General features: G+C 40.2%; 2 protein-coding genes across 2 annotated transcripts; both read left to right on the top strand.

Moving 5' to 3' along the window:
* Positions 1-1,146: 1,146 nt before the first annotated feature.
* On the top strand, positions 1,147-2,004 carry LOC110532107 (uncharacterized). The gene has a single exon (XM_021615727.3). The coding sequence runs from the start codon at positions 1,147-1,149 to the stop codon at positions 2,002-2,004; it is 858 nt and encodes a 285-aa protein (XP_021471402.3).
* Positions 2,005-10,595: 8,591 nt separating this feature from the next.
* Positions 10,596-11,354, top strand: LOC110532100 (uncharacterized). The gene has a single exon (XM_021615713.2). The coding sequence runs from the start codon at positions 10,596-10,598 to the stop codon at positions 11,352-11,354; it is 759 nt and encodes a 252-aa protein (XP_021471388.2).
* Positions 11,355-18,226: the final 6,872 nt, after the last annotated feature.

Genomic DNA, 18,226 nt, shown 5'->3' with positions numbered 1-18,226 from the left:
GGGTGTATTGATACAGCATCTAAAGTGTAATTAATAACTTCACCATGGTCAAAGAGATATTTAATGTCCATTTTTTTTTACCCATCTACCAATAGCTTCCCTTCTTTTTGAGGCATTGTAAAACCTCCCTGGTCTTTGTAGTTGAATCTGTGTTTTAAATTCATTGCTCGACTGAGGAACCTTGCATATACTGTAAATGTATGTGTGGGGTACAGAGTAGTAGTCATTACAAAATAATGTTAATCACTATTATTGCCCATAGAGTGAGTCCATTCAAGTTATTATATGAGTTGTTAAGCACATGTTTACTCCTGAACTTATTTAGGCTTGCCATAACAAAGGGGTTGAATACTTATTGACTTCAATACTTCAAGACATTTCAGCTTTAAATTTGTACTTAATTAGACAATGTTTTCGAAAAACACAATTACACTTTGAAATCATAATGTTGGGTGTAGGCCAGCGACAAAATAAATGATTATTTAATTAATTTTAAATTCAGGCTGTAACACAACTAAAATTTGGAAAAGTAAAGGGGTGTGAATACTTTCTGAAGGCATTGTACCTATATTAAACAATTAATACAAATTTTAAATATTATTTTATATTTTATTTAATTGTAGTCTATTTAATCATTTGTCTTTACGCACACAAATGGATATCGCTTTCAAAATGTGTTTGGATGTATAAAATGTGTTTGAAGGAAATGTTTCCCACGTCATGAAAAATGAAAGCAGTCAATCAGAATATTCAGCCTCTGAACCACTACGGTCTGAATGAAAGAATATTAACAGTGGCCTTATTCAAATCATTAGCTGATGTATCTCATGAGGGACAAAGACAGATGACTATGGAGGCCACAATGGTAAAAACATTATAAGAGAGAAATTGTTTATTGTTTTGGTGAGGGGTCAAATTTGACACGTCACTCTCTGAGCAGCAGTAGTTGTATTTTTTCCCAGCAGACTGCTGGTGGCTACTCTCTCTATCCAGGAGCTCTGGGAGGCCATGGAGATGGTCTGAGAGGGTCTGTGGAGGTGTCACTTCACACCTCAGACTCCTGCATAAAACCAAGGCTCTCTGAATGACCAGCCCACAGGCCAAGCTCTTCAGTTCAGTCCTACTGTTCAACATACAGGACACAGCATGGATATCTCTGCTCCTCTACTCAGCAACTATGGTGTTGGTGTGCAGTACCACTGGAGTTATCCCAGTTCAGACTCTGAGTTCTATAACCTCTCTTCTCCAGAGACCTGTATCATCTCACCGACCTCCTGCATGGACTTCTCCCTCTCCTGGCTACCTCGGGGGACCGCCACAGGACCTCACAGACCAACATACTCTGGGGGAGCCAAGGCATCCGCTTCCCCGTCCTCCAGCGATGAAGGAAGACTCTCTGGAGGGAGGATTAGAAAGAACTGCTCCAAGAACCCCAGCAAGCAGAGACAGAGTGCCAGCGAGAAAGAGAAGCTGAGGATGAGAGACCTGACCAAAGCCCTCCACCACCTCAGGACCTACCTGCCCCCCTCTGTGGCTCCTCCTGAACAGACTCTGACCAAGATCGAGACGCTGCGCCTCACCATCAGCTACATCTCCCACCTGTCTGCCCAGCTGGGACTCAGCGAGGAGGCTCTGTGCCAGAGGAAGGAGCTGAACCTCAACACATCAGGACACCACATATCACCTCAACAAGAGGTGTGCCAGTTCAGCCCCTCCTCATTGGGGAACTGTTGGAGAGAGGAGGCAGAGATAGGGAGATGTGCAGGGCAGCACCAGACCCTCCACCACACAGCCACGTCCACGTACCCACTCCACAATACGACTGGGATGGAGAGACACCCGATCAGCAGTAACGACAACGTTATCAACTCAAGTATGGATTCTCTGTTGGAATCGCCGGTGTATGCAGAGACTGCACAGTCAAGTCAGGTATGTACACTGATTATCCATCCACTACACATTTCAATAAAGCACAGATTCAATGTACTTGTAAGTTACAACTAGGTGTTTAAATAATTGTCAATTTATATGGTGAGTGATACAGTGGATTGTGTCTCTGTACTACCAGTGATTATTCACTGCAGTGTTCCAGTTTGATGAAGTCCCATATTCAATGGAATTAGACATCCTATTTGAACCAGTCAACTAATTACACATTTCTTTCTTTAGGTATTCAGCAAAGATGACCATTATCAAAACTTTGCTCAAGACTTCTGGATGTAACAGATGTCCTCATCAAGAGAATCTACTGTCCAGTCAATGAACTTTTACTTCGATTTACAGAGTCATTATATGTTAATATAACTCGTTTATTTTACTTTCAAATTCTATATTTCATACAACGATCATTGTAAATACAAAACGTATTCTAATATTTATAATTAAATATTAACTAACTACTTAACTGTGTCTTTGGTTGTTCCTGACCTGTATTTAAAGTAAAGTAGTATTGTTTGCAAGTAAAGTACCAAGTAATAGTATTGAAATATTAATGATGTATACTGTACTTTTCTGTCTAGACAATTTTACGTCAATCATGTAAGTCAGTTCACACCGCTTTTTGTGATGATGAAACACAGTCATTCTTCAGCATGGCAGTATTATAAGTCCATTTTAAGAATAAATGCAAACACAGTCAGGCTGCCAGACAACATTTACACAGCAAGATCAATTCAATAAAAGAGAAACCTCTGTTGGTCAATATTAAAACGAGTATTATGTGAAATACAGGAAGTCTACAGTCAGACGTATCAGTAAACACATAGAGAAAAGATTCACACACAACTTAGCATGACTATGAAACACAGGGCATGAACCAGAGCACAAACATGTCTGTTGTACATAACCACAACATCTTCTTAACTTTACAGCACAGTTAGGTTTTCACAGAGAAGCTCCAGACTCCACACTCCTCTCTGACATTAACATTCTAATGACCCCTCTTATCCTAGTCCTGATAAAGAGTTTAGCACCTCCATGCTAATATGAGAATGAGACAACCCTGATTAGAGCCCTAGTGAGGGACAGAAAAAAACAAGCTTTTATTTCACATGGAACATAAATTACACTCATGGAGAGTAATGAGGTCAAGGTGAAACCTTAACTTTGACTGAAACCATAGCTGCCAGAAACCTGTTAAAATAACTGATTGTAATATTGGAGAACTAAAGAGAAAGTTAGATATAGTCCTCTATCGTGATCAGTATACCACAGTGTGGCATACTGACAGAATGTAATATCAACAGAATGTAATATCTTATGTTGTTCTTGTCTGTTCTGTACTTTATTATGTGTTTGGATTTGTTATGTGGATCCCAAGAAGATTAGTAGGTAATGAGGATCTTAATGCACTAAACTAAACACACACACTGCAGTATCAGCCTATGTATCAACTATCTATCAGCTATGTATCAACTATATATCAGCTATGTATCAACTATCTATCAGCTATGTATCAACTATCTATCAGCTATGTATCAACTATATATCAGCTATGTATCAACTATATATCAGCTATGTATCAACTATCTATCAGCTATGTATCAACTACCTATCAGCTATGTATCAACTATATATCAGCTATGTATCAACTATCTATCAGCTATGTATCAACTATCTATCAGCTATGTATCAACTATCTATCAGCTATGTATCAACTATCTATCAGCTATGTATCAACTATATATCAGCTATGTATCAACTATCTATCAGCTATGTATCAACTATCTATCAGCTATGTATCAACTATCTATCAGCTATGAATAAGAATTTGTTCTTAACTGACTTGCCTAGTTAAATAAAGGTTAAATAAAAAATAAAAAGCAATGTATCAACTATCTATCAACCCTCTATCAACTGTGTATCAACTGTGTATCAACTGTGTATCAAGCCCCAGAGAGATAAACAGATCCAGGTCATTACTGATCCTCTGTGTTGGCACCTCTCAGTCTGGAGAGAAGGTATGATCCCTGGTTTAAACCAACCTTAACTATCCCATAATGTGAGAGAGGATGAGTTAGGATATGCGTGTCACTGGGGAGGTGAGGTGTTGGATATCTGGGGAAATAAAAATAAGCACCTGTTTCATCAGCTTACCAAGGGCATTTGATTTGTTAATGGAAAGCTCAATACACCAATACACACAGGCAAAAGCAAAGATTTAGACTTAAGTTGTAAATAAACAATCCAGCATGCAGGCTGGGAATGAAACTAGTTCATTTTAATTTGCTAATCAACCTTTGATCCTAAAGACTGCAATACTTCCTTATCCTTATCCCTTATTCTGGTTTAAGGGACATTAATCACATATGTTAAAAATCTCCTTTAGAGTTGAGAAGAGTAGAATATACAAAGCAAGACTTATGACACAGTTAGAAATAGTAACCAACAAAATACTACATGATACAAAGTCATGACAAAGGATTATGGCTCATATTTTGTGTTCATTACCATCAATGAACTACCCAGTAGCTAAACACAGATAAGAATAATTTTTGAATACATTCAGAGGGGTCTGATTCAGAGGTCAGGCCGAGTTTAGGAGAAGACATGGAAATGTTACCTTCTGACCTGTCCATCCCTGCATATGTCAGTTCTGTCAGTGCCACAGCGATGTCTCCTCACACACCACGTCTCTTTAAGAAAACCCAGAGAAAAATCAGTTAGTAGACACTCAACTAATTAATTCTACCCATACTCCTTACTTTCAACAAATGTGACTCTACATTAAGAACACCTGCTCTTACCATAACATAGAATGACCAGGTGAATCCAGGCGAAAGCTATGATCCCTTATTGATGTCACCTGTTAAATGCACCTTAATCAATGTAGATGAAGGGGAGGAGACAGGATAAAGAATCATTTTTAAGCCTGGAGGCAATTGAGACATGGAATGTGTATGTGTGCCTTTCAGAGGGTGAATGGGCAAGACAAAAGATTTAAGTGCCTTTGAACGGGGTATGGTAGTAGGTGCCAGGAGCACCGGTTTGTGTCAAGAACTGCAACACTTCTGGGTTTCCATACTCAACAGTTTTCTGTGCGTGTCAAGTATGGTCGACCACCCAAAGAGCATCCATTCAATTTGACACAACTTGGGTAGCATTGGAGTCAACATGGGCCAGCATCCCTGTGGAACGCTTTTGACACCTTGTAGAGTCCATGCCCTGACGAATTCAGACTGTTTTGAAGGCAAACGTGGGGGGGGGGGGGGTGCAACCAGTGGCATGTATTCATGGATACCAAGGGAAGCCAGGCTTCCACAAAAGAGTGTGTCTTTCGTCTCTCTGTATTTAATGTCCTTCAATTCGCAACAGGTTGAATGTATCTCACCAGAGAAAGCATCTATCTGATGTTGTCTGGTCAAAAAGAGCATGCCATTGTTGTCGCCTGTATCATTGAATGCAAGGGAAACCAGAGAGCCTTTGGCCTTCCTTGATAAAAAATAATATAATAATAAGAGCAAATCAGCGTTGACCTGAACCGAGTGAGCTTAGCTGTGAATGGTCCTGGCGCATCAAAAAAAAAAAGTGTCAAGGGAAGCCAGTTTGAATTTGGCTTCACACCAAACAAATCACATCAGAAGCCAAATGTCATTGACAGATAAAATCTAGAATAGTTTAATCTCATTGTGTTGTTGTCCTCTGGTGGCTAGCTAGCAAAAAATCATCCCTTTCCTAAATTAGCCATGGATGGAGATAGGGATTTGGACTTGTGGTTTTACTTAATTCTCCGTACTGGCCAATGATTATAATGGCGATTCTGATCCAATCATAACTTCATACATTATGCCCCTGGACTGAGAGGATGGAAGTTCAACATGTAGCTAGATGTAGTAGGCTAATGTTAACTAGCTGGCCTGGTGCATTGTTGCCTATGAAAGGAAATTAGGCTTGCGAGCAAGCATTTTAGCCAGGTAGCTTAGGAAAACAAAAACTCAAAGCGAGTTATGTATGCAGTGGCGACAGGCGGGGATTGCCTGTTTTGCATGTTATTTTGGCATTAATATGTGTCACATATCAGTTTGCAAACAATGTAAAATATATATATATATCATTGAGTTAATAAAGCCAGCTTAAAAATGCAGGTCTTTCAGCTTAGCCTCTAGCACTTAGCCATCCCGGATCCGGGATCGTGAATACAGCCTCAAGCTCATTACCACAACGCAACGTTAACTATTCATGAAAATCGCAAATGAAATGAAATAAATATGCTAGCTCTCAAGCTTAGCCTTTTGTTAACAACACTATCATCTCAAATTTTCAAAATATGCTTCTCAACCATAGGAAAACAATCATTTGTGTAACAGTAGCTAGCTAGCGTAGCATTTAGCGTTAGCGTTAGCGTTAGCATTCAGCAGGCAACATTTTCACAAAAAACAGAAAAGCATTCAAATAAAATCATTTACCTTTGAAGAACTGCAGATGCTTTCAATGAGGAGACTCTGTTAGATAGCAAATGTTCAGTTTTTCCTGAAAGATTATGTGTTTAGGAGAAATCGCTCCGTTTGGTGCGTCACGTTTGGCTACCAAAAAAAAAACGAAAATCCAGTCATCAAAACGCCAAACTTTTTTCCAAATTAACTCCATAATATCGACTGAAACATGGCAAACATTGTTTAGAACCAATCCTCAAGGTGTTTTTCACATTTCGCTTCGATGATATATCGTTCATGGAAGTGTGCTTTCTCTCCTGAATCCCAGGAGAAAATGCCCACCAATTTAGACAAAGGACACCGGGCGGACCCCTGGGAAATGTAGTCTCTTATGGCCAATATTCCAATGATATGCCTACAAATACGTCACAATGCTGCAGACATCTTGAAGAAACGACAGAAAGGGCAGGCTCGTTCGTGGTGCATTCACAGCCATATAAGGAGACAATGGAAAACAGAGCTTCAGAAATTCTGCTCATTTCTTGTTTGAAGTTTCATCTTGGTTTCGCCTGTAGCATGAGTTCTGTGGCACTCACAGATAATATCTTTGCAGTTTTGGAAACGTCAGACTGTTTTCTTTCCAAAGCTGTCAATTATATGCATAGTCGAGCATCTTTTCGTGGCAAAATATTACGCTTAATACGGGCACGTTTTTTTTATCCAATAATGAAATCGCGCCCCCATAGACTCAACTGTTGTGGTAGGGCAAGCCAGCAGAAAATACGAAGCGTTGTGCCATGATTGGCTCAGTGTTCTGTCACTCATGGGGACACTACGTCACCACCAAGTCTAAGGTGAAAGCTAGAAAATTCTAGCCCCTTGTGTGGTGCCATGGAGTTACATTAGAAGTGCCGATCCAAGAAGGCTCAAGGTCATTGGCACAGATAAAATGACGTCAAATCACGTTTTATGTACAGTAGCTTTGATTGGACTGATCATGTCAACATCATACTTTCAAAATCTTAAATAGCAGTCATCATCATGAATCACGTTGACAATCTACTGGCAAATCCGTTTTAATCCTTGTAATATGAAGAGAAATGATGAAGAGAAATTTTAGAATAAACACATCAAATTCAACAATGAGTGGTTTGGAAGGAATCAGGGACAATGGCTAACTTCATAAGCAATCACTAGCCTGCTATTCAGTTTAGTGGCTGTGTGGTCCCAAATCTCGGATTAAGGGTCTATTTTCCAAGTTCAAAATGATAAACATTCAACATTGGCCATGCTGTCAGTGAAGTATGATTTGTGCCGTGCTCAAAGCAACTGTTAACTCGGAACTGCAAAAACTTGACTGCATTGAGTTCAAGACAACTGGGAAGTCGGGAATAAATTAGCTCCGACTGGGAAAATACATTTTGAACGGTCATCCAACTCGGATATGTAAATCCGGCTTCTTTCTCGAGCTACAACCTGAAGATCAATGACTTCATCATGATTCAATCTTGTTTTTTTTCAAGTTCCCAGTTGTTTTGAAAGCACCATAAATCCAGAGAATGCCAGACTTTGATGACAAAATTTTCCCACAAATTTTCCCACGAATGACCACCTTCCTGTTCAAGTGAGTACAACACAACAAGGTGAGTCCAAAATTATATTGTATGCTGCTGCATAAATTATGTAATATGCCAGGGAGATATGTATACTGTAGCTAAGAAAGTAATACTATATGTATGTTGTGTAGTAAGATGTTAGTAGCCCATGTGCCTCACCCTAATAATTTGGTCTATTTACCCCTCTTAATTTTGCCTACTGTTCTAACTTGTGGTGGTGCACATGTAGCTTATAACCTGTTTTAGAGAAATGTAATATTGCAAGAGTTTTCATTGTCTGCTTTTTTGCCCCCTTTATTTTTCCTACGGTTCTGACTTGGTGTACAGGGAGAACACTGTAAGAATGGCCCATGTTCTGAATTCTTTAACTATATATTTCAAAAGTGCTAAACAAATAGTTTTATTGACTACGTCCATCCAAGCTCGCTCATTAATGTCTTAATCGAAATTACGGATTGCCTCTTATCCACTTGTCGTCCCCTTATGCCATAGTTTGTATACTATCTCAAGTGTCATTAGAAACCACATTTGCTTAAACAAGTCAGCCATATCAGCTATGTTTTTTAAAAAGGCAGTAAATTAGGCTAAATTAACTGTTTCACTGCCAGACAAGGCTCTGCTGATAGCCAGTTGTAGCAGTGGTAAGATATTGGGACTGCTGTTGGGACAGCTTTATTTAGGCCGTTTGTGGGCACCGTTTGTCGCTGTTATAGTGCAATTAATGTATTATGTAGTGTTGTGTTGTGTAGTGCCTTTGCTGGCATGCATCCCACATCTTTTTTTTCCCCCACCAAGATTTACATGCTACAATCGCCACTAACTGTATTACAGAGTCATAGACCGTTTAGCAACATGAAAGACTCATACTACTAATTTCTCTACAAGTAGTGTGAGTCAACATGTTTTTTCTATTTGCATGCATGCACACACACACACACAGAGAAATCAGTACCATGGACAGACACATCATATTTAGCTTACTGATTGGACTAAATCGTTTTTGGAATCTTTTAGTTGTCACTGTATTAGACAAAGCATAGGTGATTAGATCATGTTGAAATGTTGAAGTTGAAACATTGATGGAATAGTGGATGTAGCGCCTGTTTCCTTTGCGACTTGCAGTAACTCTAAATCAGTAGTTGTTTAGTCGTCCGAAAATGTGGGAAACATTAACTTTCTTGACCATGCTGTAGGTCATGTAACTGTTTGACACATGCAATAGGATTTGTGGACTTCACCGGACAGATGTTGCTCTACGGTTTTTCCCAGTGATTTTACCCACACACCGCTACTTGGTGCAACTCAATACGTGGAAGGTGTTCCTAATGTACTCAGTGTATTTTTAGTCACTGTAGAAATGAATTAGAACCATTGGTTGTGTTGCTGTGAAACACTTTTTAAAAGTGTGTGTGTGTGTTCTGGCTATATTCTGAGTCTCATCATCACAGCTCTACACCTATGAGGGAAGGGGTTAAATGTGACACTCTCTTCTGTGGGAACATTCTCTTATGACCAGTTCCACAACCACTGCAATCCACATGGCCAGGGCTGAGAAAGGTTGAGGTGTCACATAACACCTCAGGGCCAGAAGAACAGCTAAAACCACAAAAACACAACATTACTTCTGTTCACAGGGTTTATTAATATGAAAAAGGTGTTAGAGATGGTTTACAATAGAATTACTCTTTCCAAATCTAAAGTTATTATTAGAGCCTAGTTTCAGTTTTGTATACGAAACAATTACTACAGAGTAGTTTTCATCCACGTGTGATATCACATTGATATATCCCAGACAATTGGGCCTCTTTTTGCATCCGGTGACTAATTCACTCGCATAGAAGGGCATCGCCTTGATCTTGTCAGAATAACAACATCTCACCATAATTTGTGATATGACATTCAATCTAGGCCTAGTATGCATGAAGGGAGATTTCTTTCTCTCAATATTAATAGCAAATAATAGACAAAACAGCTCTACCTCTATTTCTCAAGGCAGTGTAGGAGCTTGTCTAAACAGAGGCGAGGTGTGACCTCTTCACACATTACAGCTGGCACACTTCTTTTACTACTGAGGGCTGCTGAGAACCCTAGGACTATTGGTCATGGAGAATGATGAGATTCTGCTAAAGGCAGGCATTGTATTGAGTTATGTAGAAATATAATTGAATAGACTTTGGGTGTTTATAATTATTTGCATAATCTGCATTCCAAAAAACAAATATGAATATTTTATTTGCTAAATATTACCCATATTCAAAAATAAATCAATACAATCCTATCCATTACTGCCAAACTTAGTGAATTGTGCAATACAACAATCGCTCCCACTATGAATTATTGAACTTGATGCAGACTTAATTCTAATCTGCCGGCTACCTCACACCTGGTTCTAGGAAGATGTGTTTCCCAGGGACCCCCTGCCTCTAGTGTGATCTCTCCTCGGGCACTTTGAAGTCCAGGCATCCTGAAGGGACCATTGAAGGTGACACATCACACCTCTGTCTGCAGGATAAATTGGGGAGCAGCTCTGAGGTGCCCCAGTACTCCTCACAACTTCTTCAAGGACTGACTGAACTGAAGATCCCTGCTGCTCAGAAACACTGCAGTCATGGACACTGCTGCCTTCTCCAAACTCTTGCTTCTTCAGGCTGGAGATCATCTGCTGGACAGTGATGCCTTGCTGGAGCCTGGTTGTCCCACCTTAGACCCTGGTTACTACAGTGCCTGTAGTAGCCTATCGCCTGCCTCCTCCATTGACTCCTGCTGCTTCTCTCCCCCTTGTTTCCAGTGGGGAGCTGTTCAGGAGAAGGAGGCTGCAAACCCTTCAAGCTGCATCAGCCAAGCTGCCAAAAGACAGGGGAAAGAAGAACTCCCAGCTCAGGAGAAGAGACGGTCTAGGTCAAAGTTCCCTGGGAAGAAGCGGGAGAGCGCCAGCGAGAGGGAGAAGCTGAGGATGAGAGACCTGACCAAAGAACTCCACCGTCTCAGGACCTATCTGCCCACCTCTGTGGCTTCGCCTGAACAGACTCTGACCAAGATCGAGACCCTGCGCCTCACCATCAGCTACATCTCCCACCTGTCTGCCCAGCTGGGACTCAGCGAGGATACCCCATGTCTGAAAAGAAAAATGGATTTCACACCATGCCAGTACTCACAAGATATGCCACAATTCCCCCAGGGCAGGTCCATGTCTGGACAGTGGTGTCAAGAGATACTGCAGGGCAACAACCAGAGCAATAATCAATACTGTCTGCCACTGGCCACAACATATACCAACAACACAGAGCCACACATGGAAACAGACTACCTAATGCCAGATGTTTCCTATCAGGACATGTCCTTATATCACAACCAAGTTTTCCAGTGACAAGCTTGTTCATTTAGCCCATTTCCAATGCTGATTTAAGTGGTTGTTGGGTGAATGCACCAGAAGAAGATCAAATCAGAGACATTGGACAAAAGATCCCCTAAATATCTAAACTGTGACACAATTCTGATTGTTTCAAAGAGAGATGATTTGTATGTAGCTATTTATCAGATTATATTTTTCCTAAATTGTATTTATTTCTTGGATTAGGTTTTTAATAAAACTAATGTTGAGAGTAATATTGCTTTGTGTATTTTATTTCTTTAATTAATCAATTACCTATCATGTTTTTGGCAATTTGTGAAATATATCCTTTGATTTTGTAGACTATGATTTACAATAGGCTACCTTAATGAGATTAGTAGTCTACAATTGACTGTTTTACATTTATCATAACTAAGGATTAGCCTGGCTGACGCGGCTCACGTGACTCATATTGCAGGGAGAGCTGTGACAAGGAGGACTTCAAGCTAGGTGTTAGCCAGACTAGCTAAGGATATACTCTTAACCCAGAAAGCGTTCTTTTTTTACCACTTGTAAACTACTGAACCTTTATGAAACCTATGAGGATAAACATTTGACAATGTTGTAACTATGTGTCACAGCCTACTAGGAGCGGTGGATTGGAATCAGGCGCAGAGAGCAGGGTTCAGTAAATCGTGATTTATTCTCCGGTCAAAAAACGGTCTCGCCAACATACAGGGCGCATAAAACAGACCAGCCCAAACACAGGACCAAACAGTCCGGAGAATACAAACATGAAAACCACAACCAACAGAGTAACAAAAAAAAAATCCCGCACAAAACAAGGGCGGGTCAAACTACTACATATAGGGAAGCTAATTCAACCGAAATACACACATGTGAAACTAATAAGACAAAACCAACAGACAAACGAAAAAGGGATCGGTAGCAGCTAGTAGGACGGTGACGACGACCGCCGAGCACCGCCCGAACAGGCAGAGGAGCCAACTTCGGCGGAAGTCGTGACACTATGTCAAACATTAGACCACCAATCTCACATAATCCTACATTAATTGCACACACATTACACAGTAGGATAATATACACTTGCCTATGTATTTATTTGACTCTATACTCCAGCATTTTGTACATGAGATCAAATGTTAAATATGAGGCGACAGTACAGAATGTCACATTTTATTTGAGGGTACTTTCATACATATCTGTTTTACAGATTAGAAATGAATGTACTTTATGTACAGTATCTAGGCCCAAAATGTTAAGGTGTCATAAGTATTTGGACAAATTAACTTATAGTGTATAACATTTCGTCAAAAGTTTAGTATTTGGTCCCATATGCTTAGCACCCAATGACTACATCAAGCCTGTAACTATTTTTGGATAATGTAGTGCACAAAATAAATGAATGGTAAATAATGTATTGTGTCATTTTGGAGTCACTTTTATTGTAAATAAGAATAGAATATCTTTCTGAACACTTCTATATCAATGTGGATGCTACCATGATTACTGAGAATGATGAATGAATTGTAAATAATGATTTATTTAGTGAGAAAGTTACAGATTCCCAAAGATCATGCCTCCAAAACACGCTAACCTCTCACCATTACCAATAACAGGGGAGGTAGCATTTTTTGTGGAGTATGATATTTATGCCTGTAACTTTCTAACTTTTTTCATTATTCACAATTCATTCATGATTATCCAATTAATGTAGAAGTGTTTCATTTACAATAAAAGGGACAATCTACCATTCATTTATATTGGGCAAAAGAAAAACCCAAAATACAACCAAAACAAACTGTAAATGCATGCTAGGAACACGGAACCAAGTACTAAACTTTTGACTAAATGTAATAGACTATAAGGAAAGTTGTCCAAATGTTTATGACACCTTCAAATGGGGGGACTAGATACGTAATGTGCTTTACATTTCTAAACGTTAAACAGATATGAAAATGCCCTCAAATAAAAGGTGACATTCTGTAATGTGTATTTTTATAGTCACTGAACTCCACCATGGTTCATTGAACAAAGCCCAAGGGAAAATTGATGGAGTTTTTGTAGGTTTTTTCGATAAACGCCAAAAAAATAGGTCTGGGGTAAAGACAGGCTTTGGAGATCTTATATGTTTTGTTCTATGAGATAATATTAATTAGTTAACATTACTTTTTGTGAATTGTGAAGAATTTACGTAATAAAAAATAAAAAACGCAAATCAAGGCTTCATAATTCATAAAGGTCATGTTAACTGACTGATATTATCCCATAGAACAAAACATATACGATCTCCTAAACCTGTGTTAACCTCAGGCCTTATTTTTTAAGTTTATCCCCAAACCCTATTCTTTCCCCATTCATTTTCGTCATAGGAATGGCTGAACGAACCAGAGGTAATGCAGTTCCGTTTTTAAGGACTATAAACTGGCGAGCTCTATTGTAACTGTCTTTACCATTTTCCTGCTGTCAGTGTTGATATCCTCCATCGCCGGGATAAAGATAAGTGCCCGTGTTCACCTCGGGCCCGCCCAATCACAAAAAACAAAAACATTCTCAAGAGTTGTTTCACATTTGACAAATTATTACTTTAGCCATGCAGTAGACCTAACGTCAAAACTTGTGACCTAACGTCAAAATGTGTTATTATTTATTTAGACCGCATAAAATTATTTTCACTGCAGAACAGAGAAGAGATGACCACCAACTACGCTGAGGCCTACTGACTGTGAGTAGACATTTTATATAGTAGCATAGGCCTAGCCAATGGTTCCACAAAAATACGAAAATACAACCAGTATGCTGCAGATAAACTTCAGTGAACTACTGACAAAGACATTTACAAAAATGTATACTGGAGCAGATCAGCATATTATTATTACAGCAGGTTGCTGTATGCAGGTCACTGTAATAATAATACTGTAGTGTGTTTCGACTGAACAGGTAGGCTATTCCTTAGGGTCGGAAGCAGATGTGCCGCTAGAAATACAAGTGGAGGTGTAGCCTACTAAACTCAACTCCACATTTTACGATGGTGTTGAGCGGTGACTAATGTGGGAGGACTGGAGCTCCGACATCACATAAAATGAACAATGTGCTGTGTAATAGCGGTCAATTTTTGTAGTGTTGAAATCAGTAGTTTGGGGCGGCAGGGTAGCCTAGTGGTTAGAGCGTTGGACTAGTAACCGCAAGTTCAAACCCTGAGCTGACAAGATACAAATCTGTAGTTCTGCCCCTGAACAGGCAGTTAACCCACTGTTCCTTGAAAATAAGAATTTGTAATTGAAAATAAGAATTTGTTCTAAACTGACTTGCCTAGTTAAATTTTAAAAAGTAGTTTAAAAAAAAAAGACTTCAGAGCTCCAGTCCGTCCACACTAGTTGCCGCTCAACTCCATCGTAAATTGTTGATTTGAGTTTAATCGGCAAGTGGAGCTGCAGAGTGTATCACACGCCATCAACAACTGTAATCTAAATATATATATTCAAATTGATATCTTATTTTATCACTCCCCTCAAAACGTTTTAGTGTGCTTGCATACAACATGGTATGCCAAATAATGAGCCTAAAAACGCCCCTGCTAAACTACAGCCATCTGGTGTGCGGCATTGAAATCAGCCATTTAGTGAATGCTGCCTTTGAAATCAATGAAAACTGCTATACTGCTCGCGTTGCGTCACATCAGATGACAGCGTCCAAGCTCAATAATCGCTCAGGTTCAATTCTCGATGGCTGACCCGTGCAGTCATTCTATCTTGTGAATGGAAATAATGATTCATTTTGCGTGATTTTGGTTGGTTTCTGTGTAGCAGGTAGAGCTTCACATTGATGGTGATATGTGTAGTGTAGCTGAAGTGTAACGTTGTCTACTCTGTGAAAGATCAAACACATATCCCATCATCATTACATAGGAGTGTTAATTGAACCATCATTGGGCTTGTAAGGGTTTCAGAGGATTATCTTGGTGGTATTTAACACTCAGGGGCAGGACATGGTGCTAATTGTCACTAAAGCTTCCTTTCTTCCTGGCTTAAGCAAACAAATGAAACCTATTAGCCCAGCAAGAGGCCTCCTCTGTTACTCATTCAGTCCAGACAGCACCAAGTTCACTCAAATCAACAGCTTTTCTCTATGTGAAACATCATTTTTTTTCCAGATTTCACAAGATTGATCTACATGAGTCCAAGATCAAGATGGCAGAGTCATGAGGTATGTATATCTGTGCACAGCCCTTATATAAATTGCCTGTAGGGCGAACCTGAGAGGGGGTGGATGGGTAGTTTATGGTCAGTTTAGGTAGGGGTTGAGCTTCTATTAATCTCCCTGCATGTGCTGTGGGTGAGTCAAGGTGACAGCTAGTCAACAAGGTGACAGCTAGTCAACAACTGCTGTCCGTGTATCCTGATTCCCAGACAGTCAGTGGAGGAATGTCACACTCTTCATCTGTCCATGTCCCATCCACTTCCTCTCACCAACAACAAATGGACAGGTTAATGGACAAGTTTAATGTTTTTCAACAAGAATGCTATTATAATAGAAATTATCTATTGAAAACTCAAAAAAATAATACAGTCATAGATACTCATAAATAAAGGTTAAATAAAATAAGTATTAAAATAGATAGTCATAAGATAAGCAGGGGTCAGTAAACCAGAGGTGGGGCAATTACATGTTACTTATGCCAATACACACAAACCTGTACTGTATATTTGGTTTACTGATAAGTCCCTTTTTGGTGTCCAATTCACTGTGTGAACATGTACTCCCCACTTTCTGTCACAAAGTCCCGAGCCAATGATTGACTTTCAACATTACTGGAGATGTAAATGATGACAGACATTGCATGCAAATTTTGTCATAATCTAAAGTCTATACCAGGTACCTGTAGTCCATAGAGTATTGATATAAATAGACAGATTGTTTGGATTGACTGTATTTGTCAATATGAAGACAATGGAAAATCAAAACAGTAGTTCAACATGATCTTTCTAATAGTACCCTAACAAAATAATCAGATGGAACCTACCTATTTTGAAGTTCATAGTTCTTAGTACATGCCAGAGATGGCATCGGTTTGTATGATTCACTAGCGGTAGTAGCATTCTTGAACACGTTCCAACCGAAAGCCCACTCTGCATTCCCACCTGCTGCCAGGTCACTGCAGTACTCCGTCATCCTCCAATTAGGATGTATCCTGATATCACATTTTTTAAGTTGTTATGACAGGGTGGAATTCTTTGTTGTTGAAAATAGAGCAAAAAAATCCTGATATAGTATAGGCTAAATTATGTATACCAGGTACTCCTTAAAGTTTATAAATTAATAAATTATCTATATATACCAACAGGTTGATGTCAGGGTCAGCCATCCACTGACTGTACCAGCCTTTAGTCAGATAATCCAAGATGGCGTAGCAGTCAGAAGTCTTTTGTCCTCGTCTTGACGTGTCCCGTGTATATATCTTTTTATATATTTTTTCTTCGCATATATATATCTTTTTTGATTTTCTTAACCTGAACTTCAACATACTCTGCTGCAATCCGCATCACCCAATGTGGTATGGATCTGCTATTTTCTTTACTTTTGAACCGGAACCCCCAACAGAGGATAGCCAGCTAACTAGCTACTAGCTGTCATCAGCTACCTTTAGTCCGGAGAACTCTCGCCAGTCAGCACAGCGCGACTCAAACCAGAGCAAATCAGACTTATTTTTCTCCATATTCCTACCGCAAGCTCTGAAACTTTTCACCTGGATCATCACAGCTAGCTAGCTGCTATCCGAGTGACCACTCCTGGCTAACGTCTCTGTCCCGAAGCAAGAACCAATTAGCCTGGAGCTAGACTTTTCTAGGCCCATCTCCCGGCTAGCCGAAGAGGCCCATCAGCCACTCCTTGGGCTACAATTCCTATTTGGCCTGGACCCCTTTTACTCCTGTCACGGAGCCCCGCCGACCCATCACGACTGGACTACCGATGTAATTCGCACAAGGTTTTTTTTCAACTGGCTCCTCCGTCGCGACGTCCCCTGAATGACCATCTCCTAGCCTGCTAGCCACGGTCCACTAGCTGTCTAGAGCATGTCGGACTGTTAGCTGAAGAGGCCCATCGGACAACTTCTTTGGCCACTATACCTATTTTGCCAATTGGCCTGGACCCTTTTACAACATGGAGCCCTGCAGATCCATGACGACTGGTCTGCCGACGTAACAGCATGAGGGGGCTACAACAGACTTCTTACATCACGACGTCTCTCTAAGGCCCTTCTGCTAGATTGCTAGCCCCGGCCCGCTAGATGTCTGAATCGCTGTGTCTCGGGCCCGCCGAGCTACTCACTGGACCCCTTTGATCACACAGCTACACATGCCTCACCCGAATGTCAATATGTCCATTGCTGTTTTGGTTACTAATTATTGCCTTATTTCACTGTAGAGCCTCTAGCCCTGCTCAATATGCCTTAGGTAACCCTTTAGTTCCACCTCCCACACATGCAGTGACCTCACCTGTTGGATAATGGTTTAAATGTTTCTAGAGACAATATCTCTCTCATCGTCACTCAATGCATAGGTTTACCTCCACTGTATTCACATCCTACCATACCTTTGTCTATACATTATGCCTTGAATCTATTCTACCGTGCCCAGAAACCTGCTCCTTTTACTCTCTGTTCCGAAAGTACAAGACGACCAGTTCTTATAGCCGTACCCTTATCCTACTCCTCCTCTAATCCTCTGGTGATGTAGAGGTTAATCCAGGCCCTGCAATGCCTAGCTCCACTCCCATTCCCCAGGCGCTCTCATTTGTTGACTTCTGTGACCGTAAAAGCCTTGGTTTCATGCATGTTAACATTAGGAGCCTCCCCCCTAAGTTTTTTGTTCTAGCCGTGTCTAAAT

This window comes from Oncorhynchus mykiss, chromosome 1 (genome assembly GCF_057628025.1).
Source record: "Oncorhynchus mykiss isolate SJ-2025 chromosome 1, ASM5762802v1, whole genome shotgun sequence".
NCBI classification, from domain to species: Eukaryota; Metazoa; Chordata; class Actinopteri; order Salmoniformes; family Salmonidae; genus Oncorhynchus; species Oncorhynchus mykiss.
Note: the sequence above shows the minus strand (reverse complement) of the source record. Positions and strands in the feature narration are given on the sequence as shown.